The sequence below is a fragment of the Varroa jacobsoni genome, unplaced genomic scaffold (genome assembly GCF_002532875.2).
Source record: "Varroa jacobsoni isolate VJ856 unplaced genomic scaffold, vjacob_1.0 scaffold_232, whole genome shotgun sequence".
Lineage (NCBI taxonomy): Eukaryota > Metazoa > Arthropoda > Arachnida > Mesostigmata > Varroidae > Varroa > Varroa jacobsoni.
Window position 1 is genome coordinate 26,461 of NW_019213134.1, and position 25,244 is coordinate 51,704.

The 25,244-nt window shown below is 38.4% G+C and overlaps 1 protein-coding gene across 1 annotated transcript in view; it reads right to left on the reverse strand.

Moving 5' to 3' along the window:
* Positions 1-25,244, reverse strand: part of Lrp4 (LDL receptor related protein 4) — a 152,757-nt gene that overhangs the window by 26,435 nt on the left and 101,078 nt on the right. The window contains exons 17-19 of the mRNA XM_086973652.1: positions 21,679-21,868; positions 596-797; positions 25-300 (exon numbers count right to left, since the gene is read on the reverse strand). Of these exons, the coding sequence (XP_086829778.1) occupies positions 25-300; positions 596-797; positions 21,679-21,868 (668 nt within the window). The remainder of the gene's footprint in view (positions 1-24; positions 301-595; positions 798-21,678; positions 21,869-25,244) is intronic.

The window sequence follows — 25,244 nt, forward strand, 5'->3', positions numbered from 1 at the left end:
TAACTCGAAGCTTGATCCTCTCACCTTCAACTGTGTCGACATGCAGAGCTACAACGTTTTCAAGACGTTGTGGGGTGGCAACAAGTACATCTGCCCAGTAAGGCATCTCAACACTCATAAGTCTCATTTCAGAGCGTTGCGAAAAAACGAGCATCTTACGAAAGGCGTCCGAACAACTCTTGGTATCGTTGAGCAATGCGGACCCTGTTGGGCAGGCGCACTCACATCCTGAAGGGTTTCCCGCTGACAGAAGGCACTGCCGACTGCAGCCACACTTGTCTAAGGCACACGAATTTGGCACTGCAAAAAACAGATAATAAATGTTAAGCGAGTGATGGAAGCATACGCCTTCATAATTTAAATACAAAAGGACGGTTCGAAGGTGGATGGATGGATGAATGATTATTAAAAAAAAAAAAACAAAAAAAAAAAAGGTAACGAAAGCATAACTGGAGCTTTGCTAAAGGTATACAGGAAAAAATATATATAAACCAATAGCTGTCGGCCGTCAAAGAGATACCAAATCAAAAAGTTGAGCTACATATCTACTTGCTCTAACATTTACAATTTTTCCTAAGCATTTATGCCCTTCTACCTTCAGGTCGCTGTCTGTGGTAGATGATAATATTGTTGATACCCTCAAGGCGATCGCGGACTAGACGACGGTCTGCACCAGTCTGGGCATTTGCAGATTGAATCATGTGTTTTTCATAGTCACTCCAGTAGATACGGCCTTCGAAAAAATACAACCCAAATGGATTTGGCATTTCTTTTTGAAGAAGGACACGCCGCGTCATCTGAAATCAGAACCGACGAAACAAATGAGCCGATGAAAAATATCAAGTACTTATATATATACTGTATATATAAATATTCTTTTTGTTAATACTTTGCTAAGCAACATACACCGCAATCTGAAAGAGCTTATAATAGCTCTATACTTACATACCACACAAATAATTATAAAAGGAACTATGCTTTTGCGCTATGCACAGATGTTTCCAATGATTTCAAACTTTGTGAAGCTCTTTACTTCTTAAGTTATTTGGTGATAAAGTGTTTAGTTAGGTCGGCCTTTTACGCCCGGTAATTCAAGCACTGTATAACTGAGTCAATACGAAGCAAGTCGTCAATCAGTAAATCAGAGGCCAGATCGTCATGACCATTTCATATAATAATTGCAAGAAGCACTTTACAACTCTTCATTCATTCATTTATAAAATTTCACAATAACCTTGCAAAACGTGTTCGACCGGGAGGGCTGATATAATGTCCTCAACTACGAGTCTACGTTGCTATGAAACTGTATTGCAGTTTTCGATAAAATAAAGAGCTATTACGAATAGGCTTTATAGTGATGTAGCTCCATCGGAATATATAGCAATATACCGATGTATTCAAGAGTCAAATTGCTTACGATCATGACACCCTAGCAGAATGTTTCACCCATTCCTCTCTCTTGTTTTCCCGTAGTATTAAATTAGGACATTAAACCAATACATGAAATGTTACAAATACTACCGCCTATTGCCAAGTGGCCTATTGCTCAGTCAAGTCCTTTTCTCGATTCCCCATTCTCAACGGTACGGGACAGTGGCGAAAGGGTGGTATATCGAGAAGTCAGGTTACTGAATAAGTTCTCTCACGGCTTTATGACGATTCATCGATTATCATGAGAGCAGAAAGGGCGCAAAACAACGAAACAAATTATGATAAACAGTAGCAACATCACCAAGAGCGATTACGGATTAAACATTTTACGAGACGATTTTTGCCTCTCAGGTGCCTCTATACATAACTCACGTTGTGGTTTCTTAATAAAACCCCGCCGTCTTAGAAAAACACAAAGTGGATAATTTTTTGGCAGGCCTTTACAACCTTTTATTCGGCCCGATGCAGAGGTTCTTCCAAGCGCCTGTCAGATGGTGTAAGTACATGTAGATTTTTCGCGCATTAGTTTGCATAGAGGGTAAATGGAGGAGATGAAAGGAACGTAACAGGTAATAAGGCGAAGGAAAGGCACTGCGAGCGAAGGCGCACCGTGCGACTGTACGGTTGTAAAGCTTGCTAATTCTATCCATACTAACGCTGGCTTTGCTTCTCGCCGGCTGGCAACAAGCTACGAGTATGCTGATTTGGCAGCGTAGTTGACTGCAATAACTTCTAAGCCAACTTGGTGGCATGAGCCTCCGGATGAGGTTGGCCATCGTTGCACCGTGGCCACGACCAGTACGCAGCTTTGCCATGCCTAGCACGGCGTATATTGTATGCCATGCAGTGAATTATACGTACAGAGCAAGCGAATAACAACCGATTGCCCGGGTGCATATTTGCATTACTTGAGTACAACCCTAACCTTTTTGCCACCCTAACCTCTAACATTTGGCCATGAATGAATCTTTTTCCATAGGGGAGAATAGGAATTAAAAAAGACGGTGAAGCTGGATAAGAAAACAGTGATCCACCCTTCAACAACTCATTTCATTTCTGGTTACCTATTTCTAGCTTTCTTTTTGTGATTAAAACTTAAAGGTTCCTCACATATCGCTCAAGTTCACTTAAGCTCTTATAGCAGACACTAAAATTAGAGAACGGACTGTCTTATATTTGATTTAGTACTTATTATGCAGTTATAAGTATATGAGATTGATCTAAATACAACAAGCAACAATGAAGCAATGAATCTCGTTTGTAGACGAAGTTTACAATCTCGGTGAAAGAGAGGAGCTGGATTTATTTTTACCAGACATTTTGCGTTTGTTTCCATAATTTTCACTCAGAAAATTTTTCATAAATATTTCTAATATGATTTGATAAAAAATCGAAGGTGTGCTTACTGTTATAAAAAAAAAAAAAAAAAAAAATGGCATCTTAATCATTTCAAATCTTCGGTGTGATGTGTCATATGACTTATAATAACGTTCGGACACCGCTGTGTCTGACCATTTGCATACTAAATTGTTAGTTATTTCATTACCTAAAGAGTTGATCGTTTGACGACCCGTCACATTTAGGCTACTTCTCGTGAGAATACATAGAGAACGTTATCGACTGAAGTGATTTTATTGATCTGACGATCTAACTGCAAGAACTCATAGTAACAGTCTTCATCTGCTGCGAGGAGTTGCTAGTTTTAAAAACATCTATCGCTTTTTCTTAACGTCTCGAGTGTTAAGTGTTTAATGGTTGCTACTTTGGACAATACTTGTAACATCGCTAGACAAATAAATTAAAATACTGCTTACGTTTCAGATTCTGGTAAGATGCTACGTTGTATCGAAAAAAAGATCCCTATTAAACTAGCACATACATTAGGTTAGGTAGCATCACAACGCTTAATGATAAAGCCACCCGTTCGCATCCCTGAAATCAAATTGAAAACGTTTCGTTTTTTCGCCCCCCCTACGAAAAAAAGACTTGGTCTAAATTGAAAAACACCCCGTACAGCATACATCGCATATAATACTGTTACTACATCAAAGCAAGCGTTGGCGGAAGTTTGGCAATGTGCGTTCTACCCCTAGTGATTTAAGACATGCACAATATGTGAGGCCATAGTGTGATATATAGTAAATATGGTATTTTGAGGTGTCCTATTTGTTAAACCTCACATATGTTTATGTACCTAAGCATATTTGTCGCATTAATTAAAGTCAAAATAGTGTTCCTTTCAATTCAATAGCCCTGCATTCAAAGCTTGTAATTCAAATGTCCTTAGCCCGAATAAGAACACCCTGATAGCAACCGGTTATCTGTAATATCAAAGTTAACCGAGAATCTCAGCCTCTCATTGATTCTGTTTCGCACCCAAATTCTAGAAATAACCTTGATGATATTCGGCCTAGCGGATGTGATTCTTCCTCCCATGTGTATAGTATGCCAAGCATACGGATTTATTGCGGACCTGTAATCTTGAACGCTTATTTAACTTAACCAAGCCTTATTTCTGAACTATAGCTCTTATTCTTAAAACCCAAAATTATAAAGTACACAACACTTACCGTCGTACAACTAAGAAGACTAAAAATGGTCACGTTTACCCTAAGTTTGATCCTACTGGTACGAAAACCTGCTGGCTTATCAAGTCTGCACTAAAACGAAAATAATAAAATTTCCTTTGCAGTGACTGCTTCAATGATTACATTCCTACTCTGCTGGCATTGCAAGGTGCTTTAAGTAATTCTTTGCCACCCTGACTATCAGATTCAACCGTGCCTCGGCCAGTAATCAATGTCTTAATTGTTCCCGCCAGAAGGTCCCTATCTGCCGTATGCTTTGTTCTTTCTCTAGTTCTTATATTAACGCCGTCAACCTAGTTTACGTGCCCAAAGTGCTTCATCAATCAATAGGCACTTAGTGTCCTATTCTGGCGATCGAATTTTTCTTTCACTTATCCACCTCCATTTGCACTTTTATGCCTTAGTTTTAGTCTGACCTCGTAACCCCAACAACGATGAAGGCCATCTTTGGTCCTGTTACTGACATGGCTTTTAGTGAGCCTTCTCAACAGATACAAGCTTATAATCCATGCTCAAGCATGCCTATCAGGCCTCAGAATAGTTCATCGCGATACAGCAATGGGTAATCATGTTGCTAAGACTTAACCACGATATATTCAGTTAATTATCACATGGCATTTTCTAAGGAGAGCTCAATAGCTTGGTAGCTATTCATCAAATAGACTCAATTTTGCCGAGATGTTTAAACCCCGTTGCAAAGGATGTTAGTCGAATTAATTCTGGGTCTGGTTCTCCTTTTACTCCAATCTTTAACGTGTTAACGCTAATTTTGTTATTTCTACCCGAACATTGCAAGTATACTGTCTAGGATCAGAAAATACTCTCCCGCTCCAAATATCAAAAGAAGAAATTTCTCTTTAATATTTCTAATTCAAGTCTACATACAATTCAGGTTATCCTCTAATATTATTAAGCCGGTACCAGTGTCATGACAGTTCAGACTACAGATATATTTAGATAAATCCTTTGAGTATACTATGGCGTCAACTTTGCTTAGCCTTGCGCCAAAATACACTCGGAATACTTTTATCAAGGCCCTGTTTATTTCAATCCATTCAGGTTGAAATACTGTCAACTAGTTTTTCACAAGAATCGTATCCTGCCACTGTGCGATTTAGAGGAGAACGAATAAAAATGTTACCAAAAAAAAAAAAAAAAAAATGTCCCACGTGCGATATCTGGTCACCATAGCAACCGCTCAAGTCTATGACAAGCATATATTAGAGTCGTGTTAAAGTGACATGATTGTCAACAACTGGTCGCAACGGAGATGCTTAACATGGTTGGCATATACCGTCGTTAATCTCTAATTAAATTGGCAAGCAGACGAACAATTGACGTGATATACCCGCAAAATTTTCCAAGAGTATTACGTATATATAATATAGTCGTCGCTTGTTACCCTTTTTTATGCGCCGATTCGACGCATTTACTACGTATTCAATGTAAAGTAACCAAACCCAAACCCAAGTGACCCATCTATTCCAATTACAGGCGAAGATCATCAAAGTCTGTCCTTTATATTTATAAGAATTTAGGAAGCGAAAGGCGCATTACGAGCAAGCGACAAATGTCAATTTGAAAACCAACCTGTGAAGCCTCTAGGAGGTTAAAAATCATCTCGGATCACTAACCAAGCCGATATAGTTCTGGAGTTACTATCCTGGCGTGTACCGTACAAGCGTGGAGTTGTCGCTCCAAACGACTAGAGTAGTGCAAGTGTCAAAGTTCGCTACGAGCTAAGATGAAGTAAGCTGATGGTGAGGACGGAGGACAAATTCGAAGCTAAAACAACAAGTTGCACCGAGAACCTAAAAGCGTACGCAGTACTTCTTGCAGGGCATTTAACCCAAACACTTTCCAGGTTATGGTTTAGCAGCTTAGATCGAATGTTGATGAGCCATCGATCTAACAGTGTGTGTAAACATAGCTATTATGTACATATAACTCAAGACACTTGCTTTCGTCAAACACATACAACTATACATACCCCCTTTTTATTCGATAGCAACTTTATTCAGTCGTTAAGTATACAGTTAAGATACAATGTGTATACGTAGAAACCTTCTAATCTGCATGGCGCCTCTAACTTGTCGTCGATTGCGTGAAATATATGCTGATTAAGAATGTCCGCCTTATTTTGGCTGAGGTTTGAGGGAACTTCTCTGTCGTACTAAACCAAAAATGAAACGAATTGTGCGTCTACTTTAGACTGCATGTTTCGCGGTAGAGGGGTTTTTATTTGAGTTTGGTTGCTACGGTTGATGTATGCATTTCTTCGTTGCGGTTTACAACGAAAATGCATTCCCCCCTTGCCTTTACAAGTGGGTAGACTTTATCTGTTGGCATGTTTCCTAATCCGTCCAATTGACGAGCGTGTGCATTTGTTCGATTCCATACCATGGATAGGGTGTTACGAGCATAAAAGAAAACGTAGACCTTTTGTTTTTGCTATTTCCAATGTAAGTTTTTGTGCGTCGCTTGGATTGAATCTCCATATTGCAAGCAAACTCCATAAATTGGACGCCAGCCAGGTCAAGATAGTTCGCAACTACTGAGACATGTCTCTAGCAAAGCAGTAGAACAGTGCTTGAACCGCGAGCACCCACCGTCGGGTCGTTTGTCACAAACGAAGGAAGAGAATGAGCTGAATATACAACAGTGACAAACCACCGGCGATGAGAAAAAAAAAGCAATCCTGTTTAGACCGAAATTGAAAACTATAGATGGTGTTGACGAAAAAAAAAAAAAAAAAACAAAAAAAAAAGCTTTCCTTGTCTGCAAAATCGTTGCAGTCGACCTTGAGCTGTCGTATCTAATGGTGGTATTCTTCAAACCACGCAGAGAAGCGGAGATTCATCCAGACTGAAGTGTCGAAACAAAACAACTGCTAAAATTATTAAGCATCTTCTTAGGCGAACACTGGATACAACTTTTATAATTTTTTTTTTCAGTTCCACATGTTTTACTGTCTACTGGTGGTCTCAAACCCAGCAGTATAGTTTTGCCTGTAATCATCTTCAATGATATTCGGTCCTGATTCTCCTACTAAAAAGGTAATTAGAGACTCGAACTATTGTTGTCTCATTTCGAGGACAGCTCTATGTATAGCGCGACATTAAAAACAGCACATTGTACGTTTTTAAAAAAAAGTAATGTTGTTGATGTTATTATTATTATGAAATTTAGCAGCTATAGATTTCGGTATTGAGCTTCACAAGTAGAAACTGGCATGACCAATTCCATATTTAGAAAAAGAAGCAGCGCATATTAAATTTACGATCAATTACAGAGGTGCTTCGAAATTGAACTGTTTATCATAAATTAGATCGTAAAGCTCAGTAAAACATGATTCATTCTCTCTTTGGATATGCACTATTTATATAACTGCCTTCAAAAAATCAACTAGTCTGAAATCTCTGTACATTAAAGCCGAACGCCGTCTACTTGCGCGTAATACGCAGAAAAGCCGTTGTCAGATTGCGGTTCGTCCGAACGTGTAATATGTCTCCGTTCGTTCAGGTACACGTAGCATGCAACATTTGGTGCCAGAATTATGGAAAAATTTTAAGCCCGATGAGTATTTAAAGTTATTACGTACACAGCCGACTTAGCAATTTAGCAGGGCTTTGCTTTACGCCTGTGGACTTTGGATTAAGTTCAGATCTACAACGGAAAGGCAACCTCATCCATGAGGTGTCATATTTTGCCATACTTTCGGTAATAAAGTCGTCACAAAACAAAATCTTGAAGAAGGTTCATCGAAGTCACCACTGCTGTGTAAGAAAAACGATTTTTTAGAAACTTTGGCAAAGCATAATAATACATAGCAAAGGAAGGCAGGTGTAGTTAAGAGTACGCTTGTGTTTAAATAAGGATAGTACTGTAGTTATGTATGATACTTATCAACACAAAATTCCGAATATAAACCAACTGGATTAACTTCAGTGTTCAATTGTTAACACAGTTACAATTGAATAAACGATTTATAATTTCTTACGTTAATTGTTTAATTTTTAGGTTATGAGGTTTAATTTTTTTTTTTTTTTGCTTGATTTTTGCTCCTTGACGTGTGGACGGAACTAATCAGAGCATCAGTGTTTGGATATAGACAATTTCTCAGACTACTGAGAAAAGAAAAGCGTTGGAAAGAGCCTGTTTCACACAATTAAAAACGCGGCTTTATAATACATCGCAAATAATGTAAAAAATAGTAAAGCTATTCAGGAGGCAAACGTATCTCTGCGCAAGATGACAGTGGTGTAGGTAAAACCATTAAGAAATAAAGTTAGACTTCTTGGTAACCTTTAATTCTATTGTAAAGCTTAGAGAAAAATTTGCTGAAATCATGGATCATATAGCTGAATATGAGTAGGGAGCTACAGAGATCATGTGCTCTTTAGGAACCTTTATTAACGGTCCACCAAATAGCGCGTTTGCGACAGACTAATTTATATCTGTATCGGCACCTTTATCCCAAGCAGTGGTCCATAGCTATAAATGAGAGAAAGACCCACAATTTGCTGGTGACATTAAACGATTTAGAGATCGAAACCCATTTTTTTGATATATATGTTCGCGAGGAAAGTGATGTTTGCAGTAGCGAGAAACTAAAAAAAAAAAATTAAAATATGTTTTATTTACCCTTACCTTACTAACAATAAAATCCGCTACTCGGATTTCTCTAACATACAATACGGAATCATTGTCAATATTAATAGGGAGCGAATACGGAAAATCGGAAGATGCAAAGTTGATATAAGCTAACAAGATGTACAATTTAAAAGATCTTTATGGATCAAACAGGTTTGGTGATTTCATGTGAATCTGTGCCTAAAATATCAGAGCCTTATAGACAGTGAAAATCATAACAGAAGCATGATAAGTTACTTTAGCTCTTTTTATATTTTAATGTCTATTATTCGACATGAAGACCAGGTTTATCCACGATTTTTAAAAAAAAAGCGGCAATTAGAGTTATACAACAAGTCAACTTGAGAAGCTTCAACGAAGTTTCCTGTGATGACTGAAATGCAAAAAACATTTTCGTTCGACAAGAAAAAAAAATTGTCGTTGCATAGAATAATAATAAATTTGCTTTCTACTTAATCCAACCATAGACGGTATTACTGGACAAGTGATTCGTTTTGTCGGCGATCGAACAAAAATATCGAGCGTAGATTTTTTATGGGATCTAGAAAATCTAGGAATAGGATCATCAAAGAAGGATGAGTTTTTTGAGCTAAACGTCAGTCTCGATAAAGTGTAAAGGCTATGAAGTATATGAAGTCAGTATTTTACTTATAGATAATATGAGAAAAATGTCAAAAGTATATCATAGTATTAATGAGGAACTATAAATATAATTGAGAAACAGTTTGCGGAACCTGCCCCTCTCGAAAGAAAGATCAACTCGCATTCGACCTGCCACCTTCAATAGCTGCAAAAGAATCTCCTGTTAAAGTGACTAAGAAAAGGTGCCTGCAGCATCAACGTTAGAATAGTAAAATACGCAGAGGCGCTATGATACGATGAGGTATCGTTAAATGGCCGCCGCCGTCGTCCGGGTACAAACATGCCATCTTGTGTCTGACAAAAAATCACCTTGATATAACAAGCAATGTTAAAAAACGTTAACTAAATCTATTACACAGAACAGTTCTCTGGTTTAAATAGACTCTATGTGTTTCAGGAAATCCATTAACTCCGATATAGGAATTCTCCTCTACCATATTGGATTTTAATCTAATTTGTGGTTCGTTTGTGAGGATGAAAGTCAACAATATTCAGAGCAAGCAAAATTCATTCTCAATATGAATAATACGTTCAATATGGATGACATAAAAAAGCAATCTTCATTCATCTCCTAACGCGTTCCGTCCTGGAAAATTCCCCTCAAAAAATAGGCAACGTCCATTTCCTACAGTGCAGATAAAGCTAAAGCTAAGATTAATGTTCGTTGGATCGTGTCCTAATCCGCCGAAGCAACGTCGTGCCGACGAAGTAAAGTAGGCGTTTCTCGGATGTGCAAAAACCATTAAGAGATTCAAATATGAAAATAAGTTAGTTTATTTATATCTGCCCAATTTGCATAGGGAAGATAACGGTGATAACACCATATTTTGTATCAGAGCTTTTAAAAAATACGAACATAATAATATTCACTATTAATGTGGGGTGGGTCGGTACACAAGGCTGGTAATATGTTACCGTCAGCGACAGGTGCGTAAGACGGACTATGCTATATCGAGTTAGATTGAACATCTAAAACCTGCTTGTTTAAACAAGCCAAATATGATACAATAAAAACAACTGGGACTTAGTTATTAATAGCTGGTCAACCGCTGACGGGATCCCTCGTAAGTGTACAATGATTAAAGCGCTATGCTATCTAGCAACAGTCAGGCTTTTCGTCTCAAAAAAGCGTTTGACACACTGTATGAGAAGAGCAAGTTTTTCTGAGACAGCAGGCTATAAATAACGGCAACAATAAAAAGATCGCTTGAAAAGTTACAAAGATGACACATTACGAGAGCCACTTGCTGCTCTAATGACACCAATTGCCATCTTTATGACTTTCAATGGGAAAAAAGCAAAAGTTCCTAAAGGTCACCTATTTACTATATGCCCACTTAGCCAGTATCGTCAACAGGTACAAGCGATAGCTGCCAGCGTTGTCAATGCGACAAGCCCAGCTCAATCTCGATAACACTGATGTGTCTCAAGCATATTTCGCTAAGTATGCTTGATAGATGGCGGCGACATTATTCCGAATCTTAAAGAAATGTCCGTCAAGCTTCGTAAACGCTGAAGGATCGATCTCTATATTCTTCTAAGCTCGATTTTCCCCAGGTCATTAGAGAGCTGAAAGGCGCACCAACTCTCTACCCGACCGTAGTTGCCTAGGTATAATAATAAACGAATACTACTCACGCCAAGTTCCCAGAGAATCACAATCAGAGCCTTATATGAGGACGCAAACATATGCGAACCGCTTTCTGACGAACAGTGCCGATACGATATGTAAGCATCTCGCATCCTTTAACTCAAAATGGCGGTATAATTCGGCCCCTAACTACGATCAGCTCGTGTGTTACTGATGAAATATTAACTGAGGGTTTTTCAGTATATGGAGTTGAACTCAAGCTAGTTTGCTGGATATGACAAATCCTAATACAGCAATTATTTTGAGTAAAAGCTCACGATCTATATTCCACATTAAATATCTTAACGTAAGAGCGTCTAAAAAAGATTATGATAGTTAGTTTCACAAGCTGGACGACCTCTTAGGAAAAAGTGCGCAAAAATTATGCATTTCGATTGAAATGCATCGATGCAGAAGTTACTACATACACTTCTCTACACCGAAAAAAAAAATTAATGTTACTCGAAGTTCTCGTATGATTATTATCACATCATTCAAGTAAGGCGTCAGCACGTCAATGATACATTAGATAGGCAAATCGGCTCCCTATATCTTTTGTGCTGTGGCAGAAAATAACATATATTAACTTATATGTTCCTATTTAGAATATATGGCAAAATAAAGCTCATAAAATATTAGGGCAGGCCCAAAGTAAATACTCAAGAGGAGCAGTTTATAACGTGGAGTGCATAAAAAATCAGCGATCTTCCAACCGATCTTAACTTTGATTGATGCGCAAGCCTATTTTTGCAGAACGACGGTAATCATTTAGCAAATACTTCAAGTACGTTATAATATATGCTCGATCCTTGGAAGATCCAAGCCAACCGCCAAGGAAACTCGGCGTAGGCAAAATACGCTCAAATAATGTTCTTCGGGAAGAACTGGTGTAGCAAATTTTTTAACGAAGAGTCTGCACTGATGATATTAAAGAAAGCCGGAAATTGCCCTGTATTAAGTAATCACGTATTGCTGTATTTGCCAGAAAAGCTAAACGTTTCCGTAAAATAGCCCAATGAAAAAGGAATGAAGGATAAGATGACAGCCAGCGAACAAATACAGGTATGAAAAGAGTGGGAGGTGTAAAAAAATAGACGGCTAGTAATAAAAGAGGGCGGCTGCAGTAAATAATAAAGCCGTTGGTTTCTGGGCTGCCTTTATCATTAGTACGTCATTGGTGCGAAACCACCTAATACAATTGTCGAACCTAAAAGTACCTGGTTGTTTTTTATGGCAAGTGTTTTCGTTTGATTTTTTCCTTCACTCTCTCTCACTTTTATTTTTGTTTCGATTTTTGAAGATCTATAGTCTTTCTTTGTGATTCGTGGGCAAGAGACTTGCACGAAGATCAATTTCGAAAGAGACGATTTGCTATTCGCAAGATAGCATCGTTTCGATATATTGGCTGGAATACATTTTCCGCCCACTTGTTAATATTACAACTGGCTGTCGCCTATCGACTTCTGATGCAGCCACACATATATAATGTATTCGCCTACCCTTACATATGATACACTAGGCTCCTTCACTGATTCATTTAATATTTGGCACGCGATCTGCAAATAACACACAACAGTGTCCTGATGATTCGGCGGCCCGAAAGTTAGTTCGCCTAATCGGCATAAATCTAAACTTCCAACTTAGATTTGTACACTGCAGTTATTTGATTATCCTGCTGCACTATCCCTGTTAGCCAATCCAAGTTGCAATGAACTTACTGTACTCAATCGGCCTATTTCATAATTTATCATCGTGGCCTAATCACTCAATCGCACCCTCTGTATCCCGTCTGCTCATTGTAATTAAGTCGCCGCTATGTAACCACTGATCCATTACGTTCTTGCAGTTATATTGCTTTGTCGAGGTGGTGAAACTAACCTTAAACTTAAAAACTCTATGAAAAAATTGGCTTGAAAATAAAATCGCACCAGAAAGCGATGTAAAAACCATTTGGAATGAATATCATATTTGTCTTACATCAAAGAAAACTCATTTAGAAATATTCAATTTTGTGCTTACACGAAAAGTTGGGAAAGCTTTCATAATGAAATACTTCGCTAATTGTATTTCATTAGTGAGCAGAGGGTCCAAATAAGCTGCATTGTTTCTGTTTACATGAATGGTGCTTCTATAAGATAAAAGATGTTCTTAAATTGTAAGTTTTATGCATTCGAGGGCAAGAGAGTTAGGGACAAGGGATAAATCCTATTAGTTTATTAGTAGGCGATAAAGAACTAACATGTCATCATTGTTGCACTCTTAATGATCTTGGTGGTAAAAACCAGAAGGCTTATAGAACAAAAACAAACTTTCTCTCGTTTCGCTAGTTGTGCTTATTCTTATTGATTATAAAGCCCGAATTGCTAGTTCTTGTTAAGGCTCGTTATGTTGTAGCTTATAACAGCGACAGGTACCTTTTAGTTTTTGAACGATTGGCAATTCTATGTCAAAAATAACTACTGTCTCAGTGATTGCTTTGTTGTTTTCGTAAACATGCCCTATTCTTCCAGGTTAAAATTTATTAAGCGCCGTACCATGTTAATGGTGATTGGAGTCCGTTTTGCGTCGCATGCCGTCTTTCTTATGTTTATATTTCAGCGAAGACGGTTTAGTTTACAGCCTATGGAGTCAGATACAATGCCTGGTCTTCTGGAACAAGGATTGCAAGGAAATCATTTTGTGCAACTCTACCTCGGCGCGCTCATCAAAAGTACGTCACGATTCGTCGCTGTATGACGTTCTTATAGACGGTCCAAAAGCCACTGAGCTCTGGACCCAGGTGTAGAGATTCCAAACCCAGAAAGAGGTCTATAATGTATTCTCTAACCACCAACAAATCGAAGCGTTTGCCGAACTGCTTTTTCAACTGTTTTAGGACAAGGGATTAAACGGTATGCAACCACTGGTGGTATTTCTCCAGCGTATCCACCTGAAACAACGAAGTGGGCCATAGGGTAACCAAATGATACAACAAACGAACACGCATGCATGTTCCAATGCGTACGTATGGTACGTTCGACCATCGAGTTATTCAGGTTGAAACTTTTAGTCACACACTTTGTTGCAAGAGTGCACTATTTCCTGGAGTAGTGGAAAGTTGGATATTAAATTTTTGGCGTATTTGTACATGAGCTTTCAACTTCGATCCAAGCTAGAACAAAAATTTGACCCAAATTTGAATCATACGTAGTAAAAGATGGGTCGGCAACTGAACAAATTATCAGTGTCAGTGCATGTTATACAGAGTACTTCGTTAAGTACTTAACGTTCCTAAAATTCACTCAATGAGCTACAGAAATCTGATTTCATGCAGGACTTAGGAAAGCCGTGTTATTTTCGCTAACTTTTACAACTATTTTTAAGTTCCTATTAATACACCATCATGGCAAGTATCAAAGGATGGCTTCTAATTTGTTATTTATTGTTTGAACATTAGGACAGGTATACCTGTTGTCTGTAAACTTTGCCTCGTCTGTACAAAATATGAATCTCACAATCATACTACACAAAGTTTTCATAATAAATAACACGTAATAACTAACATAAATAAACGTTACAGCAAATTGAATGAATTTTATGTCCAAAGAACTTCTTCGAATAATTCTAAGTAACAAAAGCATTGATATACTGCTCTGCCAACTAGCAGATCTTGGGCTTATACAATAATTTTCGAAAGGTCGTCGAAAAGGCAAACAAATATATTTGATCACTAATAATCGGAGCCTACATGCGAATTTCAATGAGCTTCGTCCAAATGATTAGCTTGTCAAAATATATATACTGCGAAAGGAAAGCGTTTTTGGTTTTTGGCCTATTATCGCTGCCAGCACGAAAGGTGAAGTAATGCGTCTCCTTGGCCTATTATTAATTTAGTAATTTTGTGCAGTCTCATACGTATAAGTATTAACTACATGGCTAAGGTCGACACAGTCATTAGATAACAAGCTAAAAAATACGATTTTCCAAGAAAACGTAAGCTTTCCGTACGAAAAAGGCTATTTCATTACGTGTCACTATGGCAGAAACTAGAAAGCGAGGTTTGCCAAGCTCAGAAGAAAACTTTTATTAGTAGAAGACTGAACTGTGAAGATTGAATGTACTATTTATTCGTACCTATGAAGTTTTTCTCTCGATTTCGACCGGAGTAAAAGTAACCTCTTCTGCACAGAATCACTTCGTATGTGCAGAAACAGTATTTTTTTTACCATTTTTTTTTTCTTTCGACTTATTTTCTGCTTTATTCTGGTGCTGGAACTATATTGCGATTCATCTCTAAAAACAACTTTATAACTTTGTAATAGCTGAAATTTTAATGTTAGCGTAAAGTTACAGGCCACCAAACTCAATTTTTAGACATCCAAGGCGCTCCAGCTTTTTCATCTCAAAGCTGTATGAGAACTGTATTTATCCGGTAAGTGGTAATTACGTCTAGCGCCGAATAGTTTTCGATGACAGGCACTTTTCATTATAACGAGACATTCCGGTCCTCCGCTGAAGCCCAACTTGTCGTAGGCCAAGGCAGCCTGTGCACCCAGGTGCGAACTTTAATTAACTTGCTTTAGAAGCTCACGTGACAAGCGTCGTTAATTAACAATAATTTTACAACAACTCTTTGCGAACTCTTATTTCTCTATTATTATCTGATATGTCTTATTCGAGTTCAGGGTAAGCGTGTTACGCCGTTCAACATTATAACAGTATCTGCATATAAGACATAGCCCGAAAAAAAGGCGAAAGCTTTTCCAAATACCTACAAGTCTTCTTTGGCATCATTTGCTACAATTAAATACACTTTTGACGAATATTCTTACGCTGCACACCGATAGGGTTTAAAGAGCTCTTAGACTTTCATTGCATCCTTTTAAACTCTGTTAGTTTCTGGTTAGGCTGAGCATCATACGTTGCTAATTAGATGCAAGTCTGCTTACATGCAATCTGTAGCCGTAAAAACGTTTAGGGAACGCCGTTGCTACCTTTACCGAGCTAGAATTATTGAATCTGGTAGCCTGATATAAACGAGTCTCCCAGATGTTAAATCGAATTTCATGAATAATAAAAAATACCACGTATATTTACCGGCTTTACATACACTTCTTTTTACACGTTTTGCTAGTTACCTTGGGTTGTAAACAATGTCAACATTGCGACCATGTTGTCGATCCAGACGACGAACCCGATTAAACACTCACATGTTATAAACATTTACTCTACAATGTACTAATAAAAAGTAAATAGATACATAGATTGTCGAACGGAAGAGGTCGCAACAAAGAACCTATAATTTGGAACGAAATAAAAGACATTTTTCACACATAATTTGATTGAACATGCTTGTTTGTGCAGTTGTTGACACAAGATAAACACGTGAATGCCTTTAAAGGGGATCATTCGGACGCACTAGGGTTATTTAGCGTTTTATTAAGTTGGGGCAACGCGATTAAGTTTTTTGCCGTGGAAGGACTCCCACACTCCATGACATTAGAGCTGATCACTGTTGCTTCTAAATTTTATAAACACTAATTCTAAAGAGACAGCGAATAACGTGTTATGCTTTAAGCAACGTTTTTATCGTGCGATTTAAAAAAACTTTGCTGAATTTTGTAACTGTTAACACACTTTCCATATTCGGTTGTGACTGACTGAGCAGTGATCATTAAAAACTGGTAATTCTTGAAATAGAGGAGTAACCAAACATGCTATGTGTCGGCTTATTATTTACTAAATACATACGAGATATATGTCTTGATGAAAGGTCTAGGAAGTCGGAGTCTATCACGTCCAATATGTGGTGTGCTGAATAAAGTCAAAATACAACAAACGATATAAAATTAATACTATTAATAGATAACGAGCATTATTCGATGGGTCTTTACATAGATCCTGACCTGTTGGGGCCTTCAAAGTACTCCTCTTTAGTGCTTCAGCTACTCGGAAGTATAATCAATCACCACAACTAACTAGAGTAGCATGTAAATATATGTAGTAATAGTAAATATAAATTGCAGGTTCTTTTCTTATTGAAGTCAAAAGCTTGAATAATAATTTGCTAATTAATCGCGGAAAGTTCGACATTCTGCATTTAGTAGATAGAACGCTAAGAATCAATTACAGATCGGCCCTTCGAATATGTACAGATCGTGCCCTATATGTGGCAAACATAAGCCATTTTCCCCGTAAACATAAAAGTCTTCCCCTCTTCCTTTCGTTTCCTTCTAGAGACTTTGTACAAACTTGAAAGTGCATATGAAAACTCTATTAGTACATTCTATCACCGAGTTCCTACTTTAGATTTCTTGTATGGTGCTCGCTCCTTATGAATATTCTAAAAAGACGCTTAACTATAAGGATGGGTGGAAAAATCTTATCAGCGTTGCATAGTGCTAATGGAGACAGTAGTATGTACGGAGTATTTGCGATAAGCGGAACGATTGTTTCGTAGTCAAACGTAGTTATGTAAGTCTGATTGCAAGAGTCCGAAAATATACGGACCGCAAACTGCTCGTTACCGGACGCTGATACTAACTGATATATAGCTGTCGTGACGTACGAAACAATGTAAATGCATACACTGAGAGAACTTGAGGAAAGATGTTGCCTCGGTAGATGCGAAGAAGCAAAAACAGAACGATCTATACCGTACGTAGCCATGGCAGTGTCGCGTAGTCGAGTAAACACGAAACACGACCATGAGACAAAGATTTCGGTATTCGATTACGTTACGTACGACCGGTTGATTGAACTGTAAAGATCTTTGCTATTCTGCAGTAGCACTAATCTACGGACCCCACGTCCAAATAAATAACTACGAGTTTAGTATTTAGAGCTAGCCAGGGAAAGCCAGGTGTTACCGAAATCAGTGTTTTGCGCACTTGAGAAATCTATTATTGATGACCCATTCACTGCTACCCCCATTAGACTCAGCGACTGATGCGTCTATGTGCACTCGTTACTGGCCTGCCTGCAAGACCAAAACAGACAGTAAAATGAATCAAAGGCAAGTTACTTTTATACAAAGATATTAGTAATACAGTAGAGTCCATTAGGTTATCGCGATGATGAATCGCGAATTAAATAGCCTCTCCTCAAAGTACTCTGTTTATTTGGGCTATTAATTTGGGGTGATGCGAAGAGCCCCATCTTTTTTGTCCGTATGATAACACCGGCGACTCTTAGATTAAAACAAATAACATGCGTTTTTAAGTGAACCGTTGAGAAGCTCCTACAATCTTACCATATATACGGGTCTAATGGATCTATTTTCTGGATCCTCATTAATTCGGTTCGAGGTTACTTTTATTGTACTAAATAATAGTGATTGTCTATCAATGAACCTACAATATTTTAAATCAAGAACTTCTAACACGGCTGTTGTATAGGTCACATGATCTTAGTGTATATATATTATAAGATCGGTAATTACCTGTAGAAAAAACTTTTTGTCTCTATTTTACTTGCGTACGTAATTCTTTAACATCTGGGTGTGGTACGCTGTAACATCGTATCAATTCACGAACATTAACATGCTTATTTGCCTCGAGTCGTCTCGTACCACAATCATCGTAAACATTTAGGAATCCTTGTTTAAACATTTTATCAACGTGTTGGCCTGTTCAGCGTGACTTAATGATCTCTACGAGCAATATTGCGTATAGCATCGTTTTACGAAAGTACTAATTTCACCATCTGCGACGCGTCTTAAAGGCCGTAAGTCTTATGCCCAATGCCAAACTGATCATGCGTACCAAACCGTATATCAAAAAAAAAAATTATCTGTGTATAATTTTGACCCTCTGCTTTATGTATATTGAATCACCTCGAATCCGCTGGAGAAGCCCAGGGCCGAAACCCGCGAGGAGCACATAACAGCTGAACATTTTAACTGAAGTTGGCGCACACTAAAATCTACAGGCTGTTTGATGAAGCTACAATACACACAAGCGAACCTTGTAAAGAGGTCAATAACAAAAACTAACTCTATTGTTTACATCTGTGTGTGCTCCCTTCTTAAACTGATGATTACGTATCTCTATACCATTCGAATATGGTATCAACAGTTCAGGGTGATGCCCTTCAAACAATCCTTGAATTATCAAGATGCGCTTGGCATCAAGCCTTTTCAATGGGCATGCCCAATTACGTACACTCATGTGGGCACGATGTCTTATGCACAGGTCAGTGCACACATCTGTCACAAACCAAACTATATTTGATTTCTACTAAGAACCGGTTTCTAGAAATATTTCTCGAAATGACCATAGGATGCTGTTAACTAACTGCAGAAGCTACGTAATGGATTCCTCAGACTATCAGCACCTGTATATTTGGAACTCCTCACTATTCTGTATCCCTGACGTCGAAGGCCAGAAGGCAGTCCGCCAAAAGTTACATTGCACGCAGTAATTTGCTGCCTATGCTATTTTGTTGTTAATATATAAATAGATAAGTTACGAAAAAGCCTTCAATCCGATACAGCTTTTGCTTGCAACTTGTTTGTCACGTTTCACTTAATTGAATTAGAACTAACGGCGGATCATTTACGATTATTTATGTTAAGTGATGTAGTAGCACTATCGTTTGCTTTTTTTTTGGGGGACTTTTGTCCTCTTTTCCTTACTGTATATTTTCTTTTTGTGTTTGATGTTACTCCTATTAAAACATAAGTCAGACTTAGAGACGTTTGCGTTACTGTGCTTTTCTGTGCCGTTCAAGCATTTATTAAGGTCACCCTTCTCACATCGTTGACACTACATTACGTGTTCCCTATGGATTCGTATATTAAAGAAAAGAGACAGGCAGAACGAAGCATTTACTCACTTTGCATGTCTTTTAAAAAACACCAGGCTCATTTATTTAGATAAGAACTCCTTATATTCAATACCATAAGGATACGCGCGATCGAGTTTTCTATAAAAGCGTTCCGAGTATGGTAGGATGATATAATAATGTTTTAGTTTAGCACTCATATAAAACTTTTCGTAAATTAATAAAGCTATGGGTGTATTAGAATGAACTGCTTGTAGTAACGTAAAGTACGCAAGGTAGATTCTGCTAAATGTCAAGAGGTCGAGTTCGATGCTATAAATATATAATACAATGTAATAAAATATATAAATAAATAAATACTGCTTAATATGGCACAGCTAAGAACGGGCAATTGCTGCAATGCTTGAACTGGATTCGCCTCACTGATTTACAGTCGCTCTAAACATTGCAAACGTAGGGGGTAGGCTGCAATCGGCTCGGTCATTCCCTTAATGTACAATATTGTGAAAGTGTTGTACTCAACGTACGCTTATACTTAGTTGAACTTAAAATGCTGAACTTCAATATTGCTCAAAAAACGTTTACCTAAATTCCAGCTTTTTGGCCAGAACTGAAACCTCTCATTAGAACTATAGGAACGTTATTTTAAGCGTTAAAATCAACCTATAATCACTTATTCAATCCAAGTACGTATAGCAGCATAGTATCTTATAAACATTTCCTATAAAAAAAAAGACAAAATAGTTACAGGAACTATAGCGGTAGCTCTGCCCATGCTTCCAAAACGAGTTCAAGTTAATTTTTATAAATAGCCACGTAACCTTGCGCACACTAAAATATATTGGATCTTAGGGTTTTGCACTTTTATAGATATCTATTTAGTGCATTTCATTAAATATTCACATTTACGAGTTGTGTATGTACGTATCGCTATTGCGTGCTAGCGAACATAGAAAACGTTATAGCCCTTGAAAGCTACGGCTTTTGCTACGTCTACGAATGGATGAAGAATCCTATTTCTAAACTATACAGATAGCTATAACGAACACTAAACCGAATATTGGGAAATGCAGATTGGTGGAAGACTATGGATCACTGGTTCGCTATAGACGTTGATTTGTTGCTAGGTCTTCACACAGCAGCAAGCTGAATCTTTCGTAATAATAAAAAAAAAAAAATAGCTTACATTGAGGATAAGCATCTTCGTCGCATCTCCGACAATGGCCAAGAAGGCAAACCGAAAATCAAAGGTGAGAGTTAACAGAACTACACAAAAGCTAGGGTATTACCGGCTGCTGCTATTTCCACTCCTACCACCAACAACCTGACTTGTTTGCGCAGTAGCGTCTCTCTAATTCTTGTTCTTATCCGGGCGCCACTCTTCTACGCAATCTCGCACTTCTTTCCTGACGCACTCCGCCCACATGCAAGTAAGTACACGTACATACGTATAAGCCGAGAGACACACGCCTATCGACAGGGAATAGCTTGTAGCGATGCAGATAGGGCGCTAAGTTCGTTTTGGCTAAAAAAATGTGCAAGGAAAACGAAAGTAGGATTCATAGCGGGATATATAACCGGATTGGGTTCGGTCCAATCGACTGGCTCCATAAAAAGTGGCCCTGGTAAAAAAGATCAATTGAGTGTTGAATTAGAGCACATAATTTGAGTCCCCGCTGAAAATGCGCATTTTCGAAACGGATCCTGTAGTACGTATGACTTTGGTGACGGCCGGCGCCGACGTGTACTCAGGACTTAAGCAGACAACTTTAACAAACTTGCCAAGTTCTGGAGGATTAGGTCATTGACACTCGCGACTACGTTCGCAGATCAGTTAGTTTTAGCTAAAGTATGATGAATGTTTAGCGCTTATAGATCAGCAACTAGTCAGAAATCATCAGTAAAAGCTGCTGCTAGACTACAAGCGAGCAAAAGGAACCTTCCTGATTTCTCGTAACAACCGTATCTTACCGAAGGTAAGTGTAACATCTCGATAATCTTCAGATTGGCGTCTGTCCAAAATAGAGTTTCGGAGCCATGATCAATGGCGAGTGCGTTAGGCCATTTAAGTCCATTTTGAACAAGAACAGTCCTTGAGCTGCCGGCCATTGTCGAGCGCTCAATTTTCGGAAGGTCACCCCAGTCTGTCCAATACATGTACCTGCAATAGATTGAATAATTATTAGTGAAATATATCCTTATCGCACGGTCGCATCATTTCTGTCCAATCAAAAACGTCGAGCTGCTACAGTAAAGAGGTTGTATACATGAGATCATAGTACAGCTAATCGTATAGGCTCTAACGATCATTGAAATTTCAATGATTTTTTTTTACTTTTTATTAGTTAAAAATTGAGCTAAGAAATGTGTTTGTGTCGTTATCCAATGACAGACCTTAAAAAAAGTGATGTGCGCTAGAGTTAAACGGGGCATAATCCACCTTAAATTCAAATTATTCTAAAATTTAATATACGCAATTACCTGTGGACAACAATTTCTATCTTGAACCGAATCAATTTACACACATCAATTACATTCATTTGTATTACATGCGTGCTCCTCTCATAAACATACACATACACATGTTGGATTTGAAAGTCAATTACAACTTAAGTGCCACCCAAAGCATTTCTACGATAGCGATGCGGTAAAAAACAAACTGTTCAATATCAGTTTATTCTCGTCAGTAGGACAAATCTCTCTTATTTATTTTCATGTTCTCTTTGTAGCATTGTCGACCATGGACATCAGAACGTATTCTAAGAGGGAGCAATAATTCGTCCTTTTTTCACGTTCCTGGGTAGAAGAAGGCATTGTCCTGCCTCTTCATTATTTTCTATATAAAGAAATGTTTTTCGGTAATGACATTACTGTGTAGGCTTAGTAGTTTCGGCACTGGTGAAGAATTGTTTATGACGGTCTTGTGATGCGTTATCCAAAGGCGCGGTCAAGGATATTGAAGGCAGTAATACTTTGGCATTTTTAGGTATAGCACCAAGAACCTGCCACCTCCAGAAAATACTAGACCTGATGTGGAACTGAATCGTGTTGTTAAGCTTTTCCTTTCCTCTTTTAGCCTACTTTATATATTGCAACTTCGATTTTTTTTACACGGAATACAAGCCATACCCTGAAACAGGTTTCCCAACTGCGATGACTTGCACGACGCTTACTATGCATGCAAATGTTAGCACGACACCACGAGCGAGCTGTCGACCTATTGAAGGCCAAAAGTTTAACACCTATTGCTCAGTTGGTGAGTTTGAAACATCAAAATGTCCTTTTTTTTCTATGCAATACAATGGACCACGTCGAAACAATATTTTCTATCAAATAAGCCCACAATTTTGCTACTAATTTACAGTGCCTATACGATACCGCCCAATGTGGCGCAAATTTTCACGCGCACATGTTTCTGAAGAGGGAACAGCACTTTATAACATCCGTTTTACACGTCAAGTCAGGTTACGAGGTGCATTTTTGAGGAAAATCTGACAGGCTGAACACCGTCTTTTGGCTACCGTTGGTTCTTAGCAAACTCAAGATCCGAGCAGTTTAATGTCTGCGTATAATGTATATTGAAAAATGACAATCAATAACAGTTGCATAGCATACGAAGTGTCCGAGAAAAACGGAAAAAGCATTCTTAAGCTGATTGGCGCCAGACATTTTCGATGGTCAGCCAGCTTATGAAACGTAGAATACTTTTTTTACTTGATAACGGCCTACTCTCATTCGACAGCGAAGGGTGTCCGTAAAAATGAGGCACAGCTTTGATACGGAACCGATTTGCCTCGAAATAAAAACCGAGAATTACTTAACTTTTGACAAAATTTGGTAAACAGTGAATACATTCACAGCCACTTGTTTGCCATACAAATCTCGCTACTTCAGCAGCAGCGAGGACGTAGGTTACGTGCAAGAAGCAGTCAGCCATACTAAATGCTTGCCAACAGCTGCATCGTTCTTAAGATGATTTATAGTAGTTGTAACCGAAAGTGTTTGCATATATACTTTTTCAATTACAAGGAAGCTTAAAACTGCAAACCACTGAAAGTATCGCTACTTTCGTGAAGGAACGCTGGCTATAATTATGTTATGAGCACCGCAGCTTGTACGCCTACGATGAAATACGAATGTTTCGCAACTACGAACGCCAGGCGTCGCGTAGGCCTTCTGAATCTTTGTTGATGCTATATAGCTTCGAATATTGAAATCTCTCTGGCTAATTTCTACTCAGTTTAATTAATTAAATTGACATTATGTACAAATATTGCGTTAAAACATGAGACATATTTTTCAATAAAAAACCCATAAGTTTTTTCCATGCGAATAAATTACGTAACCCTAAACTTGCAAGCTTTGCGTCATGTTATTAGAACACGACCACATGCCATAGAAGAACAACGAAAAAAACCTGTAGAACAATGCTAGGACTATAACCGGAAAATAAATTTCCTATGCTTTGTCACACATTCATGTTGTTCAGTTAATAATTGTTTTTACTAGTCGACTAAATTCAAATCTTAACATAATTTGAAGAATATCTAAGATTTCGGACCCTGGACAACACAAATGAGTGACCTCTAGGGTTAAATATAATTTACAGTATTTTACCAAGTATATGCATAGTAAAAGACTAGTGTCGCATGACGATCCAGAATAGTTTCGCTGCACCTGTAATATTTTCAAAAAGGTCTGCCATAGAGTTCGAAATAGATAACTCACTCCCCAGCAATTGATTCTTCCTTTTTGCCGTTCACTCCGCCGATTCTCGCATTATCAGTTTACGTTTAAAGTGACCTCGTGTGTAATTTTCTGCTATAGCAACATTACGACGGTTAGACCAACTCCTTCATGGCATCCGGCATGACTTCCGCCAATTATATCTAAAAGCGCGATCAAGTTAATAAGATAATCAGGGTCCGAATTGGCCTATACAATAAAGTCGACGACTTTTACACCTAAGGACTCGTTATTTCAGTAGAAAAGAACGAGGTTGCTCGTAGATTGCTTATTGCCCTGCGGTCGTTAGCCTTCCGTTTGCCGAAGCAGGCGCACTTCTCGACATGCTTTGCTTTCGAGCTTGCGTATTCTTGCACTTGAGGAAAGGCAGTTGGCTGTAGCTGGAGTCAGTGCGTACTCGGCCCGACGGTCCCGTCTACGGCCAAAACGCCGGACGGCGCGTTCTCTTCACTATTTAAGTACTCCTGACGAAATGAACGTACTTGAGGCGGTTTGCTCACCACACCCCTCTAAATAACGACCGCGCGACACCATTCTTATAGAAAATGCGATGCATTGGCAGAATACCGTTTGAGACTTCGCGGTAACGCCAGGTTAGCTACGTCTTGCTTGGGATTGCTTGAGAAGTTGAGTGCGTCGACTGGCTAGCGAACACCCGTAGCGACAGATCGAGTGACTCTGGCAGTGATTCGTAATAATTTCATTCGGCTTGAAGATATTAAAGTTTTTAAGGGGTAATGCTAATAGGTTTCTGCAGGATGACAAAAGTAGGATTCCCAGAACTACTATTA